This window comes from Helianthus annuus, chromosome 17 (assembly GCF_002127325.2).
Source record: "Helianthus annuus cultivar XRQ/B chromosome 17, HanXRQr2.0-SUNRISE, whole genome shotgun sequence".
Lineage (NCBI taxonomy): Eukaryota > Viridiplantae > Streptophyta > Magnoliopsida > Asterales > Asteraceae > Helianthus > Helianthus annuus.
The window spans coordinates 66,170,991-66,192,426 of NC_035449.2; the positions used below are offsets into that span (position 1 = coordinate 66,170,991).

Consider the following 21,436-nt stretch of genomic DNA (forward strand, 5'->3'; position numbering starts at 1 on the left):
TGGTTAGTTTCTCAAAACTCCGACTACAAGAAAATTGACTGTTAAATAAATTAACCAAATGAGCAAACGAAGTAATAGAGTGAGGAGGAACGTTTAACAGCCATTTTAAGGCTGATCCTGTTAGAGTAGAACCAAATCCTTTGCATAAGCACGCTTCCTTGAGCTCCGGGGGGATAGGGTTAATCTCCATTCTCTCCCTATACTGAGCAATATGCTCCTCAGGATCCGTAGTTCCGTCGTAAAGCTTCATGTTGGGGGTTTGAAATCTCTTTGGGATTTCGGCATCACAGATAGGATGTGCAAAACGAGATATCTTATGGCTGTCTTGGGACACTTCCAGGATCAGCTGGACCACCCCAGGTACACTGGATATCATGTCCTTCAACTTTTGAAGTTCCCTAGTAAGTGCTGATGTCACACCTGTATCCTGCAAAGATCCACTATTGTTAGTAGCATGAGTATTATTATTATTTGACACGTTACCCATTGGAGGATTTTGCCCATATCCTGAAACATATCCTGAGCTCCTCATGGTTGACATCCTGACCGAGGAGGGTATTTCAGGAGTATGATTCTGAGGAAGACTGGGCACAATATTCCCCCTGTTATCCTCAGTATACACAGCTGAACTAAAGTTCAACGCCCTGGGGTGTAATGGAGTGACATTATCCTCAGCAGATCTGCTCGAGCCAGACTTCAGGAGTTGTATTTCCCTTAAAATCATTTGGTTTGTTTCCTGTTGTTGCCTCATTTGTTCCTGCACACTTCCAAATAAAGTAAGAATTTCATCATTAGAAGCTAGAACGGGAGCAGATTCCTGAACACTGCGGGTAGGGATAATATCCTGAGGTCGTGAAGAGGCTGGCGTCTTTGGAGGAGGTGGTGGAAGCACCGAACCAGTAGTAGCAGAAGTCATAGCAGACACAGTAGAGGAACTCATGTTTGATCTTGAGGCCATTATGGACAATGTGGCAAAAAGTTTTGAAAATAGAAAACTGATTAGCGATTTCACAAAAAATTTTAGTAAAGAGAGTACCACTTGCCCCACGGTGGGCGCCAAATTGTTTTGGTCAAAAATTACCGAATCAATTTAGTGATCAAATTAGTTAAGTGAGGTAGTGTGCTAAAAAGTGTGTTGAAAATATGCTGGTTATGTTGTTTTGAAAAACAGTGTTCAAGATACGGCTCAGGATATTGAGCTATATCTACGATCAAACAATGAGCAAAAAGTAAAGGGGTTGACACGAGATGTACGAGGAAAGCCCTTGATCAATCTAGATCGCCGGCATAAAACCTCGGGAGCTGACAATCGCAGCTGCCTAGTTCTTCTATTGCTTCAAATATCAGGATACAGTGCAGGATATTGACCAGATCGCTAAGTGTTACAATGCTTTGTGTGAGAGTACAAGTTGCGAGAGAACAAGTGTGTAAGTGTAGTGAGCGTAGCTGTGATGTCCTATTCGATCTGGTATACCCACCTATTTATAGTAATCAAATACAAACTGAAATTCCTACAAATACGGGATGCTTCCGATTATTCCATTGTTAACGTTGTAGTCCGGGTAATGCGGCTTCAACGTCTTCATTTGAACGACCTGGACCGAGTCTCTTGGAGAAAGAGTCTTTGTGAACGTTGGGCACCTGCACGCGTACTCCTGCACTCAACACGTTAGTAATCCTGAGGATACTATTCAGGATATTATAGACATCCTGAATGAGCATCTCGGATATAAGCAGATATCATTTATTCAAGATATAACCCAAGATATTTCCCAGGATATGAGGAGCTCAGAATTTTACCCATAACACTCTTCACTTCTGTCAGCTCAACTTCGATTAATTTGTAAACATTTTTCAATTTGTTGACATTTACATTCTCAATCGGAAACTCAGTATCCGAAAACAACTTATCTGAACCCAACATCTTGTACATGACAAGATTTGGTTCTTCATTTAAGTTGTTCTTGGATTTTTGTTTCGGAATGTATTTATCCAAGAAACAACCATCATCTTCATTTGAATCAGACTCTAAGACACTTTCTGCCATGCTTTTGACAATATCAGTCTGAACACTATCATCAGATGATGATGATGAGAATGTAACACCAATCGACTCTGGAAGTTTTATTTTATCTGAATTTTCATCATCATTAACCAGTCCGGACTTTTTCTTTGAAAAATTGTTTAAAACAGGTGGTGGGACTTGATGATATCCCACTCCAGTTCCGTCCGAAAATACATCTTCGCCAGCTTTGTTTTTCCCGATGGGTTTGGGAACAATGTGCTGCAGAACAAAGCTCGCGGAGTTGTAACTGGTTAATTTTAATTGGATGCGTTCATTTTCGATTTTTGCTTCTTGGAATTGAAGCTTCAGATTAGCAATTTCATCCAATTGTTTGTTTATTAACTCCTCTTTCACCCTTAACACACCTGTTAGTTGAACATTTTCTTTTGTTGTTTTCCCATTTCGATCATCCGAATCTTTAACCGTTCGCTTAAGCTTCTCAAATTTTCAAGAATGAGTTTTTCATTTTCTTTCTTAGTTCTTTCTATGTCAACTTTATCACTTTCAATTTTTTCAGTTAGTTCTTTTGCACGATCATTTGAAGCTTTTAGCAATTTATCTCGGTTTAAGATTTGGTTTTCAACCTCTCTGACTCTTTTAGTCAGATCTTCAACCTTTTTGTTGTTGAGATAAGCGATAGTACTACAATCTTTGCAATTTTTCATGCAATTCTTGCAGTCACTTTCGCTTTTGTCTTTCTTACCTGACACTACATTCATGTTTATCTGACTGACCTTGGCGTTTGACTCAGTTCCAGAACTAGAATCTACCTCCAGTTCCTTTGCAGCTAGAACTTTGTCTGCCATCTTCGTCAGATTTTCGGCTGTGAGCTCCTGTGATGTATCTATCACCCCATCATCGATCTTCTTTTCTGCCGACTTCTCCTTTTCTTCTTTCTTTTCCACTTTCTTTTCTCCTTCACCCCACCATTCTCTTTGTCTAGCTTCCTCTTCTTCAGCATATTGCTGAATGATTGCATCAACACTGAGTGAACTTGGATCGATTGCGATATTACCTTGAGGATCAAGATAACATTCTCTGTCTGGATCCTACCTCTTAGCCCTTTTTGCTTCCTTGTAAATGGTATAGATTCTGCTTACTTTTGTTTGGGCTTTCATTCTTCTGTTCACAAACTTTTCTTCTTCTGTTCTTGTATCTTTGAACTGAATAATCTTTCCTGTTGCGAATGCGTAACCAACCGCATCTTCTTCAGGCAATATCTCACTCCAGTCATATCCCTTATCATCATGAATGACCACTAGGGCTCTTGACTTTTCCTTATCTTTTTCTTTAATTTGCTTCAGCCTTGGAGGTTCCGATTTGTTCTGATGATAAATGGCTTTCTTATAGTAATCTTCTCGGAACGGATTAGCCGATTCATCAGCATACTCGTTTCTGCATTCTCGTTTAAAGTGACCTTTTTGTTTGCATTTGAAGCATGTCACTTTAGACTTATCGAAACCCAATTTGGTAGATGGACCACCAATTGTTTTCCTGCCAGTTATTTCCATGAAGCGTTGTGGTCGACGAACAGCACTGGCCATAGCCCAACGTATATCAATTAGCTCCATTTCTTCAGGATCTATTTGATCGTAGTCTTCTTTCTTCAGGTTGGTGTTACCTATCTTCCCAGCAACTAACCCCTCATATGACTCCAATACAAATGCTAAGAAAATCATCTGTTGTTTCGCCGACTCCTCACTAAAATTCTGACCATTTTTCAAGTCAACTGCAATGTTACATTGAAAGACATACTTTGGTGCAGTTTGCTGTTGGTTTGATGTGCTTGAAGATGGTCCTTGACTGGTAGTGTTGGAAGACATTCCTCCATGAAAACCACTATGTGAGGTTTCTTGAGTCATTGGTTATGAACTTTCTGCAGTGAAGGCTGTTTTCGGAGATCCTGTCTTTTGCATCAAGTTCTTTGGATAATAAAGTTCCACATTTTGATGATATAACGAGTGATTGACTTTATGTGTTTTCTTTATTTCGAGCTCATGACTCTCAAGTTTCTCTATCAGCAAATCAACCGTCAGAACACTTGGCTGGATTGTATTCTTGATCATCATTCGAAGTATTGCCAATCCATTTCGTCTGGCAAAGAATCAAATAACTTGTCTACAAGCTCCTCTTGAATAAAAATAATTCCATGCCTGGCCAATTCTAGCTTTAGATGTCCGAAATGTTCAATCATTTTTGGAACAGACTCATTTTTAAGACAACCAAACAGATCAAATTCCTTTTTTTAGTAGTTTCTTTTTGTTTTTAATGATTTCTGCAGTACCGACACATTTCTTTTGTAATTTATCCCAGAGATCCTTTACGTTTGAATAATCAATCAGTGAGATAATATCTTCTCTCACTGATTGGTTAATCAAAGCTAGACATTTTTGTTCAGCCACAAAATATTCAATCTCTTCACTTTCTGACATGTTCTCAAAGTCTTCTCTTCCATTGTTAAAGCCGTTTTTTAAGCTTTTCCAACTGGGGTACGCGAAGGCTTTCAACCATTCCTCGAATCGTTTTGCCCACCGATTATAATCTTCAATTGCTAACAGCTTTGGTGGCTTATTGTAAGTTCCATAAACGCTCTCCACACTAAGTGCTTCCGACAATGTCTTTCTCGTACTTGGAGTATTCTCATTTGTTCGGTTTGTTGAATCATCTCCACTGTTACCAGCAAACGCATACATTTCACTGAGCGGGTTCATGAATTCTTCCATTGTTAAGTACCTGAGATGTTTATCAAACACTTAGAAAAATTTGAATTTCAAAGATGTAAACACAAGGACACTTGGATCGAATGGCTCGTTCGATCGACCAGCACACCCATAATCGGCTGGCTCGTTCGATCGAGTGACTCGTTCGATCGGCTGACAGACACAACTATGTAATCAGTACACAATTACTGTCCGATCGAGTGGCATATTCGATCGGCTAGCAATATGATGTCAGCAACAATGTCAAATGTCAACAATGTTGTCCGATCGAATTGCTCGTTCGATCGGCTAACACTGATGATGTCAGCAACACTTGAAAATATCTGAACGGTTATGCAACTGGAATGATGACGTCAGCAAGTACAAGAATCGGCTAGGTCGTTCGACCGGCTGACATCAGCAAACATGAACAGTTTTCCATGGATTTTGATCAATTTGAACAAGTTTTAGATTGAATTTGATTGTGAAACTTTGTAGGATTGTAATTCTAATGATTGCGATTCAATTGATAGCAAATTTGTCAATTTTTAACCGTAAAATCTCACTGAATTTTAAGTTTTTCTAGTTCTATGATGTAAAAGTGAAAAGTAAAGCTAGATCTGAGAAGAATATAGAAGAATCGGTCAAATTTCCGGTGAAATTTGAGTCGGAATGATAGAAATAACAAATTTCCGGTGAAATTTGTTTCTGACACAGCGAACACAACTTGAATTCTGGTGAATTCGTCTCTAAATCAACAAGAACGACTTGAATTCCGGTGAATTCGTCTCTATAGGTCTCGATTCAGCTTCCTTAAGCTCTGATACCACTTGTTGGTCCCTCGGATGGGATCTTCCTGTTCGTAAATGTAGTTGAATCGTAAAGTGATCAATGCGCGGAATTCATGTAATCACATAGCAGATATACAGAGACAACATTCTACTTTGAATCACCGTCTGATATTCTATTGAATGATGTGAAAATGTACAGGAGCCAGAAAGAAATCAGACATACAAAAGGTTGGTTGCAAGTGAAAGTGTCAAAAGGTTGTAAATAAACTAACCTACCGGCTATTTATAGGCAAGGACAGAATAAGAGAGTGCTGGCCGATCGGCTGGTCTAGCCGATCGGCTGACAATGCTAACCGATCGAGTAGCCTGCTCGATCGGCTGGGCTAGCCGATCGGCTGGCATCAACAGCACTTAACAAAAACTTCACCAATTTTGTCCTGCTTTACATACACACAAACATAACATACACACAACTATACAAAATATGACTACATGTTGACGGAAGCTACAGACGTTATTGCACTAACATCATCCGTGCTGGTAACATATGAAGTGTGTACCTCATGCTCCGATGACTCTCGGTCGTCTGATACGATGGGCATAGGACCCGTAGTGTCCGACTCACCAGTGCCTGATGAATCCATAGTGTCTGTATCATAAACACAAATATGCACAAATAATCAATCATATAGTCAAATAAACACATTAGTCACCAATTAAGCAATCAAATAGTTCTCCTAGTCCCACTAGCCTCCCAGCCTCCCAGACTGATCTTCCTAGTCCCACTAGCCTCCCAGCCTCCCAGACTGCTCTTCCTAGTCCCACTAGCCAATTCTCCCAGCCTCTCAGACTGACTCTCTAGTCCCACTAGACAACTACCTCGGCCTCCCAGACCAAGCCTCAGCCTCCCAGACTGAGCCTATAACTAATAAAATGTGCTCGACATTTGTTTGTAAAAACGTTTTGGATCTGGACTTAAGTGGTATGCAGTGTAAAAATGTTTTCGTGAGAGCCCTAGTGATCATAGTCTAGACTCGAGAAGGAATTCTAGTTCGCTATGATCAGGGCTCTGATACCAAGCTGTCACACCCTGGCTTTGCGGAAGCGTGGTTAACTTGGTGTGACTTCTTAATACCATAGCTTAATCATAACAAAGCTATATGAAAATAAAACCATGCAAGATCATCCATTGATTTAAGTTTTAAAACATAAGTAACACAACATTGTCTTAAGGCGTTGACTCATGCAACGGACACTACAACCTGATAACATAAAAACATTGTTTGAAAGACACAACACCAACATGTAATAAACGCAGTTTAAGGACTGTGACTCGTCCAGGTAAAAGTCACATCCCCTAAACTTGGATGACTTCGAAATTCTTATGCAGCGGGAAAACGTAGCATACCGCGCCAGATCTTTAGTTCCCTGAAATACATGTAAGTTGGAAAAATCAACAAAAATTGTTGAGCGAGTTCATGTGTAAGTGAGTAATAAAACCTTTGTATGTATAAAATCCTGGTATGTAGCAAATAAGGAAAAAGAGATCACCAATGGTTTGCAAGGTCATTGATATGTGTGAAGTGCAAGTAGGAAGACTCAAACCTAGCGGATTTGGCGTTGGGTACAAAGTCACCCCGAGGTCCGTTATGCTGGGCCTGGAGCTGGGCTCGCTACACCCAGATAGATCTACCGCTACTGTCCCTTGGTCCTACAATGAGGATTAATGGCCTCAAGTTGCGCCTACCCACTCACATGATCTAAGTAGTAACCCTCCTTACGCTAACCATACCATGTAAAAAGTACTTGTAAATATAGTAACATGTATTTCACCCCCGCAGTTTAGAAAACTGAAAATAGTTAAGAGAAAAGGGGGACATGAACTCACAGTGGTGCGTCTCTATCAAGTAAATCTCCTGATCAATCTGCTGTGCGACGACCTACACGTACTAACTCTTATTAAACGAACGGCTGTGCCTTAGCTTAAGGTTTAAGTTTTTGGGAAATAGTTAGACAACTATTTCGTGTTTACACTTTGCAAATATTTGGTAAATATTTTCCTTCCCAAGGATGGGGGTTTTAATACGTGTGCGCTCGTGAATTTTCGAAATATATTATTAAGTCTCACTTAATAAAATATATTTTATTTCTTTCTCAAAAATATAAATATTTTTCCCAAAATAATACCTTTGTCAAAATATGCGTTCACTAGTATTTTTCCGAAAATGCGTAAGTTACGTTTAAAGATCGGGTGGTATTAATAATACCGTTGTAACTTAATATTTATTGTGAAGGCGTTCGTATTATTTTGGAATCATTAACATTCGGTAATATTATTTTTACCCTAAAAATAATATTTGTATAGTTCACAAAAAAATCATAAAAATCTCACAAGTGTTGTTATGAAAAATATATATATATCAAATAGATATTTATCAAGTTTTATTTTGTGAAAATCCCACCTCCAACGCTTAGAAATTTTGTAATAAAAATCGTGGCGAAATTTATATTTTTGAAAACAAGCTAAAAATATATTTATAACACTTGTGATGAAAATATTTCCAAGTGTTAGGTTTTTGGAAAAATTTCGCCAGAGTTTCCCCTGTAACTGGAGGTAGCCACGCTTTTAAGCGTATCTTTTTCTTTTAAAATTCAAATCAACAATTTTCTCAATCAACAAGAAACAATATTCAAACCATCAAACTAGTCAAAATAGATATAAATCGCAAAAATACATGAACTTGTGGTTTATCTAAAATAGGTAGTAACTTTCCATTACTTTTAGTGGATCTTTGTATAAATCAACTCGGTCTCTTGAGAGTCTCGTTTTTAAAGAAAATAGATTTCCACAACTTCTGGTCAACATTTACAAAAATAGTTCTTTTGTCCAAAACTTTGTGTTACACAAGTGTCTGCACACTTGTGTGTTTACAAAAATCACCCTTGTTTAGGAAAGATCCGGTTTAGAAAATATGATTTCACTTGACACTTGGTTCTTCAAAAATACCACTTGTAGATCCTTAGATCTACTAGTTTAGAACTCCGTTTCATAAGAAATATTGTTTTTACACAAGTTAATAGTAGTAGTGTTCTTCATCTAACCACTTTCACACTTTAACATACTCTCGGTCATGTTACATGAACATGACTTAGCCGGGTTAGATGACGATCCGAGCTACTACTAGCATAGATCAACACTAAATAATCACAATAAAACAAGTCTTACAAGTTTTACACAACTCTATTGTTTTTATCCAACATGTTTATCATTTTTGTAAACTTTTAGCATGTCATCTTGTATGTTCATGATTTTTAACCGACAAAGTTCATTTTAACCACTTTAGAATAGATCAAGAAGGCGTTTAGAGTCACTTACTACTAGCTCGAGGCTAGGGAAGAAACTAGTCGGAAATCGAGTGGATAAAAGCAATGTAGTGAGGTCCTTCACAATCCGAGTGCACCGAGCTTCCTTATGCGCGATCCTTAACACTTGTATATGTATAGAATGGATTGTATGGAATTGAAAGGTGGGTGGTGGGATGCCTTGGATCTCGGCCGAATGCAAGAGTAGGAGAGGGAGAGTATTTGCTTTTTGTTTAGTGGTTTATGAAATGGTTAAGATACTAGAGACTTATTTATAATCCATTCATACATGTTTATCCAATGGAAATTATGCTATCAAGATTTATGACATGGGTGATTAAAATAATCATGTTGTAAGATGGTGTCCCCTAGGTGGTAACCGATCGGTTAATATGGGGGAGGCTTTTGGTTGGGTTTCAACTAGGTAAACAAGTATTAGTTAGTTAGTTAGGAGGTTAATTTGGTTACTAGTGTGTTGTAAGTTATAGCGGGTGTTAGGGTATTCGGGGACCCTAACTGGCTCAGAAAAAGAAAAATAATGTTGATGACAATATTTTTATGTTCCGGGTTAAGTCCAGTTGTTTGGTTGGATAGTGATCCGTTAAAGTACTTAACAACGCTTTAAAGTGTCGTTAATACTACTTCTAGTGACACAATGAATTCCCGACACTTTGTAAAGTGTCTAATAATATTTTTCTCATGTTTTGGCACTTTATTAGTTAGCTTAATGCTGAATTTTTATTTAAAGTGCTAAATTTTGTACTTAAAGTACGTTTTAGGCACATTCGGTCACTATAATTATCACCTAGTGACGCAGTTCTAAAACCTTTTATCCCTACGCTCTCTACTAGTGTAGTAAACTATCTTGGGCTCACACAGGCCTTAGAGGCAGTACCTGCCTGGTGCTGGCTATGTCAGCACGTTTACTGGGTTATCCGTTTATTGTGCTACTGTGCTTTTGTGCATCATGTTTGTCACTAAAGTTCTGTATGTAAATAATGGAGTGACAGTTGATAAAGTATGATGCAAGTATGTGTATGTATCAGTATTCAAGTAATAGTTTATCCGCAATTTCAAGCAAGCACAGTAATTAAACAGTAATTAAATATTAATTAAGTCGTACGGATACCTGGTTTGGTGAGGGTTGTCACATGAAGTTCTTGAAGAACACCATGATGACATCATCCTAGAACACTTAGATCTTGATGATTTCACGGTTAGAAATCAAGATTTGAAAGACAGAAAGGTGTAGGAGTGTGCATAGATAAAAAACGTACAAGATTTAGGATGAAATCTTACCGGAATTGAGAGAAATCTGAGAAATAGTGAAGAACACGAGCTGGTCGGTCAGAGGGTTTCCAAAAGTGGAAAGAATGACAATGACAGGCCTATTTACAAGCTTCCAAAAGCGGAAAGAGCTGGCCGGTCGGCCAGGCATCCCGATCGGACAGCCTGCTCGATCGGACAGTCCGTCCGATCGGCTGGGCTGTTCGATCGGCTAGGAGCCTGATCGATCCACAGCCTGCTGTAAGTGTTCGGTGTGACGATTTCTGATATTTCAATTTCGATTGAAGACGATACGAGTACGATAGAGTTTCCTATTCAAATTACTGTTAGTCCCAACAACTATATCTACATACAAGCATCTATATTTCACACTCTCTTTTCGCTACCATTCATCATAATTCGATTTCGATTGAGTTCGATTGAGTTTCGAGTTTCGATTCGATTAATCACCACACATAACATAAAGTAAGCATGCACAGGTAACACGTAAGGAACACACACACGTAATATATCACCAAATTCACGTAATTCGAGTTTCGAGTTCGATGATTCGATTAGCTTGATTATTGATTGATTAACTTTATCGCATTGTTACTTCCTACTATTCACAGTCGTAAAGCGTTTTGCGTCGTTTAAACATTCAATTCGTTCGATTACTTTGATTAATAACACTTACTCCACATAATTCAAAACATAAACATAGAATAGACTAATTACAGTCAAAGAAGTCAAACTTGACTTGGACTTTGACTTTGACATTCGGTAACACGGGGTGTTACAGCCTCCCCTTGTTTAGGGAATTTCGTCCCGAAATTAGACTGAAAGCTGCGCAGCACCGTGAATGTTTTACCAATTTCTCGCTTCAGATCTTCATTTAAACAACTGCGGGTACTTAGCCTTCATGTTGCTTTCGAGTTCCCAAGTGAACTCCGTGCCTCGTTTGCCTTCCCATCGGACTTTCACCATAGGGACGCGCGAGCGTCTGAGTTGCTTGGTTTGGCGATCCATGATTTCGACAGGCTTTTCCACGAAATGCAGCGTTTCGTTGACTTGAAGGTCGTCGAGAGGTACAATTAGATCATGATCAGCTAGGCATTTTCGGAGGTTTGACACATGGAAAGTCGGGTGGACGTCACTAAGTTCTTCCTATAGTTCGAGTCTGTAGGCGACTCTTCCGATCCTTTCCAGAATCTTAAAAGGTCCAACATATCGAGGCGCTAGTTTCCCTTTCTTGTCGAATCTGACCACACCCTTCCAAGGTGATACCTTTAGGAGTACGTAGTCGCCAACGTCAAATTCAAGGGGCTTGCGACTTCTATCAGCGTAACTTTTCTGTCTATCTCGAGCTTTCGACAAGTTGTCTCAAATTTGGAGGCTTTTGTCAGTCGTTTCTTGCAGTAACTCGGGACCGGTTAATTGCGAGTGACTGATCTCGTGCCACACAATAGGCGAACGACATCTTCTTCCATATAAGGCCTCGAATGGTGCCATTTGGATGCTGGCATGATAACTGTTGTTGTACGAGAATTTGACTAACGGTAGGTATTTGTTCCAACTACCACCGAAGTCTATGACACACGCGCGGAGCATGTCTTCAAGAGTACGGATCGTCCTTTCAGTCTATCCGTCGGTTTGAGGATGGAATGCGGTACTTAGGTTAGGCGACGTACCAAGAGCTGCTTGAAACGTTTCCCACAATCGCGAAGTAAACCGAGCGTCACGGTCTGAGATGATGTCACAAGGCGTACCATGATTACAAATGATCTTGTCAGTGTAGATTCGGGCTAGTCGTTCTACCTTGTAGTCTTCCCGTATTGGCAAAAAGTGGGCTGATTTGGTCAGACGATCAACTATAACCCAAATGCTGTCGTGACCTGATGGCGTGGGCGGAAGTTTGGTTATGAAATCTTTAGCTATACTCTCCCACTTCCATATGCGGATTGGAGGTTATTCGAGTAAGCCAGAAGGTCGTTGATGTTCAGCCTTAACTCTCACACAAGTCAGGCAACTTCCAACATAAAGAGCGATATCCCGTTTCATGCCCGACCACCAGTACTTATAGCGAAGATCCTGGTACATTTTATCGGCACCGGGATGAATAGAATATCGGGATTTGTAGGCTTCGTCCATTATGATCTTTCGCAAGTCGGTCCGCTTGGTGATCCAAATTCGGTCCAGATAATAGAACATCCCATTTGCTTTGCTGACGAGCTGAGCTCCATCGTGATAGATCCTCTCTTTCTTCAAAGTGCGTTCATTAAAGCAAGCATGCTGGGCTTCGCGGATGAGGGTTTCGAGATCATGCTGGGCTTGGGTATTGCGAATACTGAGCAAATAACTCCGTCTGCTGAGCGCGTCGGCAACAACATTTGCTTTGCCTAGGTGGTAACGAATCTCACAGTCGTAATCGTTAAGAAGTTCTACCCATCGGCGTTGACGCATGTTAAGTTCTTTCTGGTTGAAGATGTGTTGTAAACTCCTGTGATCGATGAAGATCGCACACTTGGTACCATACAGGTAGTGTTGCCAAATCTTCAATGCAAAAACAACTGCGCAAAGCTCGAGATCATGGGTTGTATAGTTCTTCTCGTGGATTTTGAGTTGACGAGATGCGTAAGCAGCAACCTTGTCCCGTTGCATGAGAACACAGCTAAGACCAAGGTTGGAAGCATCACAATAGACAATGAAATCGTTGTTTCTATTGGGCAACATGAGAATAGGAGCATGCAAAGCATATGCTTGAGGGCTTGGAAGGCAGACTCTTGTTCGGTTCCCCAAACAAAAGGCTTGTCTTTATGAGTAAGGGCGGTAAGCGGCACAACGATCTTAGAGAATCCTTTGATAAATCGTAGATAATAGCCCGCTAATCCGAGAAAAGAACGAATTTCAGACGGGTTCTTAGGCGTAATCCAGCTCTTAACTGCTTCAATCTTCGCGGGATCGACGGGAATACCTTGACTATTAATGATGTGACCCAGAAATTGAACCTCCTCTAGCCAGAATTCGCATTTGAAGAACTTGGCATAGAGTTGATTCCCCTGAAGTAACTCGAGAACCAAACGTAGATGTTGCGCGTGTTCGGCTTTCAATTTGGAATAGATCAAGACATCGTCGATGAACACGATGACGAAACGGTCTAGAAATGGCTTACACAAGCGATTCATCAGATCCATGAAAACCGCGGGTGCGTTAGTTAGATCAAAAGGCATAACAACGAATTCATAGTGGCCGTATCGAGTTCGAAAAGCGGTTTTAGGAATGTCTTCCTCTTGAATGCGCAATTGACGATAACCTGAACGTAGATCGATCTTCGAGAAACACTTGGCACCTTGCAGCTGGTCAAATAAGTCATCGATTCGAGGCAAAGGGTAACGGTTCTTGATAGTTAACTTATTCAACTCCCGATAGTCGATGCACATCCTGAACGACCCATCCTTCTTTTTGACGAAAAGGACTGGTGCGCCACAAGGAGAGGTGCTCAGGCGAATAAAGCCTTTTTCAAGTAACTCCTGGAGTTGGTTCGAAAGTTCCCGCATTTCGGATGGAGCGAGTCGATAAGGAGCTTTGGCTACGGGATTTGCTCCAGGAATGAGGTCGATGCGGAAGTCGATATCACGACTTGGCCGTAATCCGAGAAGATCACCAGGGAACACCTGAGGAAATTCACGAACCACTGGAACGTCTTTGACTTCGGCCTTCTTTTTCTTTTCCTTCTCCGCTGCTACAATGTTGGCCAAGAAAGCTCTGTATTCCTTGCGGAGATACTTGCTACCTTGGATGCATGACATGAGCTTGAGACCTTTCGAAGCTGTTTCGCCGTACACACATAATAGATCACCATTCGCGAGCGAGAATCGAATCATTTTATCGAAGCACACAACTTCAGCATGGTTTTCGTGAAGAAAGTCCATGCCTACTCTGACATCGAAGCTTCCGAGTTGCATGGGAATAAGGTCGATTGGGAAGATATGATTGTTGAGCTCGAGGGTACAATCACAGAGAACAGAGTTAACGGCGACAGTTCTTCCAGTAGCGACTTCGACTTCGAATGACGAGGGGAGATAAGAGCGCTTACGACTATGGAGCTTCTCGAATTCAAACGACACAAAGCAGTTATCGGCTCCAGTATCAAACAAACATGATGCATAAATACCATTCACAAGGAACGTACCATTAACCACGTTGTTGTCAGCCTGGGCTTGACGAGCATTGATGTTGAAGGTTCTGGCACGGGCTGCTTGCTACTGCTGCTGAGGCTGCTGCTGCTGCTGTTGGGGCTCTTGTTTCACCACCCTGTTCGGGCACATGTTTGCAAAGTGGTTAGGATCACCACATGCAAAGCAGACTCGAGCATTGACCGCGGGCGCTTGAGCTGCGGGTTGGCCTTGAGGGGCTGGGAGTAGAGCTTGATGAGCGGCGGCAGGAGCTGCGGTGTTTCGGGGACCGTAGCGACAGTTCGCATTGAAATGACCGTAGAGGTTGCAGTGAGCGCAGAAACGACAGGCGATTCCCACCGGATGATGATATGAGCATGTTGGGCAGAGCGGGTGGGGACCTGTGTAAGCACGCTTTGCTTGCGGTGCATTGGTCACTGGAGCTGGTCGGTGATGAGACTGCTGCTGAGCCGGTACGGCTTGCAGAGGGGCAGCAGTTGTTGTCACAGCACAGTTCTTGTTGCTGGAGTTGCTGTTGTTGTGCTTCTTCTTTCGCCTGGATGACTTGGAGGGTTGAGCAGTGGAGTCGGCGGTCGGTGCAGTAGTGGCTTGATGCAGAGACATGGATGGCTTATCGCAGAAACCAGACTTTACCCGTTTGTCATTGATCTCGGCGACAAGCAAGTAGGTCTCCTCAATTGATGATGCCTTGGCGGCGTGAACAAAGTCGGCAACACAATCAGGTAGAGCTCGAATATACTTCTTGATGGCCATGTCTGGCATCTTGACTTGATCGGGATAGATAATGCTAAGCTGCTTGAAGCGAGCAGTTAGAGCAGCGTTGTCTCCGTCCTTCTGTTTGATGTTCCAAAACTCGTCCTCCAGCTTTTGGCGTTCATAGGGAGGGCAGAATTCATCCATCATGATGGCCTTCAACTCTTCCCAAGTCAGCTCATAAGCTGCATCATTCCCGTGTTTGTTTCGTTCGGCCGTCCACCAGTCTAGAGCTCGGGACTGGAAGACGCCGGTCGCGTTTAGGGTATGGAGATTTTCAGGACAGCCGCTTTGGCGCAGAGTGACTTCAACCGAATCAAACCATTGAAACATGGCGGTAGGGCCATCTTCTCCAGTAAACTCTTTTGGTTTGCATGCCTTAAACTGTTTGAAGCTAAAAGCGGTCTTGTTAGCATCTTTAGGAGCATCGGTTTGCGACTCCTCAGACGATTTGCTGACGTTTTCGTACACCTCGCTTACAGCTTTTGCCACTTGTTTGGCGATGATAGCAGCGAGACACTTGTCTCTCTTTTCTTGGCGAGTATGAGGGTTTCGGTGTCCAGATGACGACATGGTCTGCAACAGACATTTTCATGGGTCTCAGACACAACAAGTTGAATCTCACCTCACACGTCTACTACTTACTAAAGCTCAGGAACACGATAAGGCATGAATCACATAAACGCATAGGCACAAAATCACATAGTCACAGAAGCACATAAGCACGTAGGGCATAGAATCACGGAAGCACATAAACACATAGGCATTTAATCATAGAGGTAGATAATGTCACGTAATCCTGACTACCCCTAAGTCTTGCGAGTATTCGAATATAGCGGTCGCGTATAGCATGTTGATTAGTATAGCATATCGTATGGCATGTCGGGTATAGTATAAGCGTACATCGTAGCATAATGTCGTCTAGATTTTGCAGCGACTTGTTAGCGTATTGAGACATAATAGCAATGCGAGTCGTGTGTGTCGATCAAAGTGAGAGCGAAATCGGATAACTTTCAAAATTAAGGCACGTAAACAGACAAGTACACTTGAAACACATAAAATCAACGAGTTATCAGAGTTGGCAGTTGCGAACTCAGTATCGAAACACATAAAATCGAGGAATAGATTGTCTGCGGCTACTAGACATCGACTACCCAAAGCGATCTGACTATTCGCAGTGGACTTGTCGTCACTTTTTGACTTTCGGGTTCGCGTTGTTGGCTCGATTCTTGGGCATTCAGCACGTATTCCCTAGGTCATACTTGTGAGTTCAGGTCGTTGGAGTACGTCGAGACTTTGGTGAGATGAAATAAAAATCCGGAACAAGTTGTCAAGGTTAGGGTTTCTCCCCTAGCTTAGCAACTTCTTCCTTGTTTTAGTAAAATTTGAGGAGATTATTCATCAAAATATGGATTTCACTCCTGATTTGGTATAATTCTCCTCGTTGGTTTTGAAAATTTAATGAGGAAATCATTGATGAGTTGATAAAATCAGCATTGACCAAGCAATTTAGTCGGGAGTTTGCGGTTTTCACGCCTAATCCTGACTAAATGGCTTGATTCTATTTGAAAATTCGAGTGCAGTGATAGCGAGAAATAGCTGGGTATATCACATAAGCTTGGTCTGTTGGTTCCTAACTATAGTGTAGGTCTCTAAGACAACGACCCGAACTAGGTCGTGTCTAGCCTAATTCCCTGTAGTTATGGCTCTGATACCAATCTGTCACACCCCAACCGATGGCGGAATCATCAGGGCATGGCACTGAGCGAAACAGATTGTCCAGAAGTTTCCACAACAATTATCATTACTATTTAGTTTAATTAATATGTCCCATACCGTATCCCAAATAATAAAACAAATTATTACAGATAACAACTAGTTAAATATTCCGTTCCGACAACTCAGATTTAAATATAAATATCGTTTAAATGCTTCTAGAGACTCGATCTGCAAGATCTACAGACAACTATGCTCTAGACGCTTATTCTAAGTTCGCCTTCCTAGCAGATAAGCATCCTAATTGCCTTTCACATACGTTAAAATAATGTCAATACATAAAATGTAAAGGTGAGCATACAAGTTTGATAATAGCATATAGAGTTCGAAATAGTTTAAGCATAACCAGCACGTACACAGAGGAAAACGATGCATGTTAATTATCGACATGGATCTATCGATACCAATGACTATGGGTTGACTGTCCGAGACAGTTCGCAATACATGATTACCACCGTAATCCATGCAAGTAATTGTCCTTAACAACCCCTGTGTGAACGGGTGCTGAGTCCAAACTATAGTACTACGTCGTTAAGGCAGGTAGACAGCATTCTACGTGTAAACATAACAACAAGCATTCATTTAGTCACGTAATACATGCAGAACGGTTAGCGTTTAAATAATTGAGTAGTGTGTTCGATTATGATTTAGATAAGAAACGTATGTAACACCCAAAAGTGCTAAAGCAAAAAGGGTTCGAGTATACTCACAGCGATTGAATGATGGATTGAAGGGAGCGCTTGAGAGTAGGGTTAGCCTGAATAGTTCGATAGTATAACGATGAGTAACGCATTAAATGGAAACATGTGATGATGGGTCGAACAGCCTGGTCGATCGAACGGGTTATTCGTTCGGTTAGACAGTCCGTTCGGACAGCCTGTTCGATCGGCCGGTAGGCTCGATCGGTTGGTCAGCCCGTTCGGGCAGCCTATTCCATCGGCCGGTAGGCTCGATCGGTTGGACTGTTCGAGTGGATTGTTTCTTCCTTTGAGTAGGATGTGTTTGTGTATGATGGCTTGTCCTTTTGAAGTTTTCATTGTAGTATTCGAGAACATTGAAGTGTTCTTACCTTTCAGGTCAATCGATCGAACGGTCTGTTCGATCGGCCGGCCTAACCGATCGATTAGACACTTCAGTATTAAGTCCTTAGCAGGATGTCACCTGATCGACCAACATGTCCAATCGGGTGGCACTCCAATGCATCGAATGAGTTGAAAATCGATTAAGTGTTGAAGCATAGTATCTCATGATCTGAAGAGTAATTCGATCCATCCCGTAGTTCGATCGAACAGCACTTCGTTCAATACTAGACGTCATGAAATTGTTGAAGTGTGGGGCCATGTGCTAGCCGATCGGCTGGCCTGGTCGATCGGCTGACATGTCCGATCGGTTGGGCTGTTCGTTCGAACAGCCTGTTCGATCGGTCAACATCCTGACCTGGTCGGCCTGTTCGTCTAACACTTGGCTGTTCTGATTGTTTGACGTTATATCGAGGTATTTTGACAAAGAGCTGAACCATGGCACCTTCATTCTTACTTGTTTCCCCTGCTCGGACAGGAATCACCCAAGTCCGGCCGGTGAACGTTTCGGAACGGTAGTTTAACGTTTAACCCGAAGTCGGTGAACCTCGTAGATAGAATCCGATTCTTAAACCACCCAACCATTTGAATGTTTAGTGAGTTGGTTTAAGCACCGTTTCTACCGGATTGAAGGCATTGAGTGTAAAAGAGTTGAAAGAAAGTTGGAAATCCTTCTTTCAATCCTTCACACCATGTAAATGTTCAGATCTGTGATAGATCTTAGTTTGTTTATGTGGAAATCGGCTAGATCCAAGTGATTCTTGGTGAATTGAGGCCAAAACATGAAGTTCTTGAAGAACACCATGATGACGTCATCCTAGAACACTTAGATCTTGATGATTTCATGGTTAGAAATCAAGATTTGAAAGATAGAAAGGTGTAGGAGTGTGCATAGATCAAAAACGTACAAGATTTAGGATGAAATCTTACCGGAATTGAGAGAAATCTGAGAAATAGTGAAGAACACGAGCTGGTCGGTCAGAGGGTTTCCAAAAGTGGAAAGAATGACAATGACAGGCCTATTTATAGGCTTCCAAAAGGGGAAAGAGCTGGCCGATCGGCCAGGCATCCCGATCAGACAGCCTGCTCGATCGGACAGTCCGTCCGATCGGCTGGGCTGTTCGATCGGCTAGGAGCCTGATCGATCCACAGCCTGCTTTAAGTGTTCGGTGCGACGATTTCTAATATTTCGATTTCGATTGAAGACGATACGAGTACGATAGAGTTTCCTATTCAAATTACTTTTAGTCCCAACCACTATATCTACATACAGGCATCTATATTTCACACTATCTTTTCGCTACCATTCATCATAATTCGATTTCGATTGAGTTTCGAGTTTCGATTCGATTGATCACCACACATAACATAAAGTAAGCATGCACAGGTAACACGTAAGGCACACACACACGTAATATATCACCAAATTCACGTAATTCGAGTTTCGAGTTCGATGATTCGATTAGCTTGATTATTGATTGATTAACTTTATCGCATTGTTACTTCCTACTATTCACAGTCGTAAAGCGTTTCGCGTCATTTAAACATTCGATTCGTTTGATTACTTTGATTAATAACACTTACTCCACATAATGCAAAACATAAACATAGAATAGACTAATTACAGTCAAAGAAGTCAAACTTGACTTGGACTTTGACTTTGACTTTGACATTCGGTAACACGGGGTGTTACAATTTATCAACTTCAGCATCAACCTCATCTTCAGAACCAGATAAGCCCTTTTCTTCATCATCGCCTACTGTTTTACTTGCTGATTTCCCAGCTTCCAAAGTGTCATCAATATCTTTCATCAAATGCTCAGTTTCAGGAGATAGCTGATCTTGATCTTTTTCAACGTCAGCTTCTGTCTCAACTTCCTCTGGTTCATCAACCATCATTGTTTCAACAACTTTCTTCTGCGTTTCTTTTGAGGTTGAGAAGACGATCCTTCTTCAGCTTGAGCTTTCGGAGTTCTCTTTCCACCTTTTTTCTTCTTTTCTTCTTTTGTATACCAATCATTTCTTGTTTCAGAGAAATTTTCTAACTTTGTTAACTCATCAATTGCACTCTTTTCTTTCCACTTCAAATGATTCACTGGATCTGGATCCTCATGTTTCTCATCTTTGATGAATCCGAAAACTTTGTCTTCTTCTTCGGTTCTGGCCAATTCTTTGTGTACTTGGATAATCTAATCAACGTTTCATTATCCATGTGATTCAACACTAGAAGATCATTTTGTTCATCTTTCGCCAGATTTGGATAAGCATGATCCAGCATCATTTGCACAAACCTCGGATACACCCAGCTTTTACTGCCTGAAGTAATATTATCTTTCATGTAGTGAAACATGATTCTCGAAAAGTTGTATTTCTTGTTCAACACCAATGCCGTCACCATACACATCTGATAATCTTTCATCACATCATATCCACCTTTCCTGTGACTAAGTGCATGAATCACTGAATGAATAAAGAACTTGTATGGCTTCGTAAAACATGCTTTCAGATAGTTTGCTTTGTTCAACGGACCGTTATACCCCATTCTCAGCATGCAACCTTTGACCATTCTTTCTGGAAACCCTGTTGGCGAATTATCATCATCTAGAAACTCTAACACTTCACGTACAAGTTGTTCAGTGATAATAATTTCTTTATCTTCACCATCTAAACTGACACTTGAATTTATCACATCATTCACGTCATCATACTTAGCATTCTTCCAGAAATGAGCAACATGAGATCTGAATGCTTTGTGTTGATTCGTCAATGCCTTCTGAATTGGTAAATGTTTCATAAACGACAAAATCTCCTTAAACACAGTGATCTTTGATAGAGTTTCATCATAGACACAACAAATGTTGTGCGATGGATCAAATTCCACGTTTAATGCCTGAAACACAATCATAAACACAAGTTAAACTTTTTGTACACATTTCAAAACACAATTACACTTCACACGAACTGATCTTATGCGAAGTGCTCAGTTCATGCGGTCTGACCAAACTGTTTGAACTTTTCATACGAACTGATGTTCATACGAACTGACCATCTCATACGGTTTGGTTTCATGCGAACTGACTAGTTTCAAATGATGTGGTGTTCAAACGAACTGACAAACTTAAACGATTTGGATTTCATACGATCTGGAACATCAAATGATCTGCCATCTCGTACGAAGTGGATCGTCACTTCGTTTGAACCAACCATTATGAACAGTAAATTTTCAGGTTGTTAAATCTTGTTTTTCTCATAAAATTGAAACCCTAGATCTGTTCTACAATGAATACCGATCATGTTGGTGTGATTTTTATCCATTTTAGTCCATAAAATCAACCTAGATCTAAGTTTAAAGGTTTGTTCTTCCGAATTCAGGCTATTTCAATAGATCTGGTTCAATTAAGCGTCAATCCTTACCTTTCCCATGTTATAAGTTGTGCAAACCAACTTA

General features: G+C 41.0%; 1 protein-coding gene across 1 annotated transcript; it reads right to left on the reverse strand.

Annotated features, from left to right (window-relative positions):
* Positions 1-1,511: 1,511 nt before the first annotated feature.
* On the reverse strand, positions 1,512-19,884 carry LOC110924389. The gene is made up of 6 exons (XM_035986242.1): positions 19,682-19,884; positions 4,350-4,798; positions 3,707-3,794; positions 3,166-3,460; positions 2,800-3,030; positions 1,512-1,655 (listed from the first exon to the last, which is right to left on the reverse strand). Exons 1-6 carry the CDS (start codon positions 19,882-19,884, stop codon positions 1,512-1,514), a joined length of 1,410 nt encoding a protein of 469 aa, XP_035842135.1.
* Between the last annotated feature and the right edge of the window lie 1,552 nt (positions 19,885-21,436).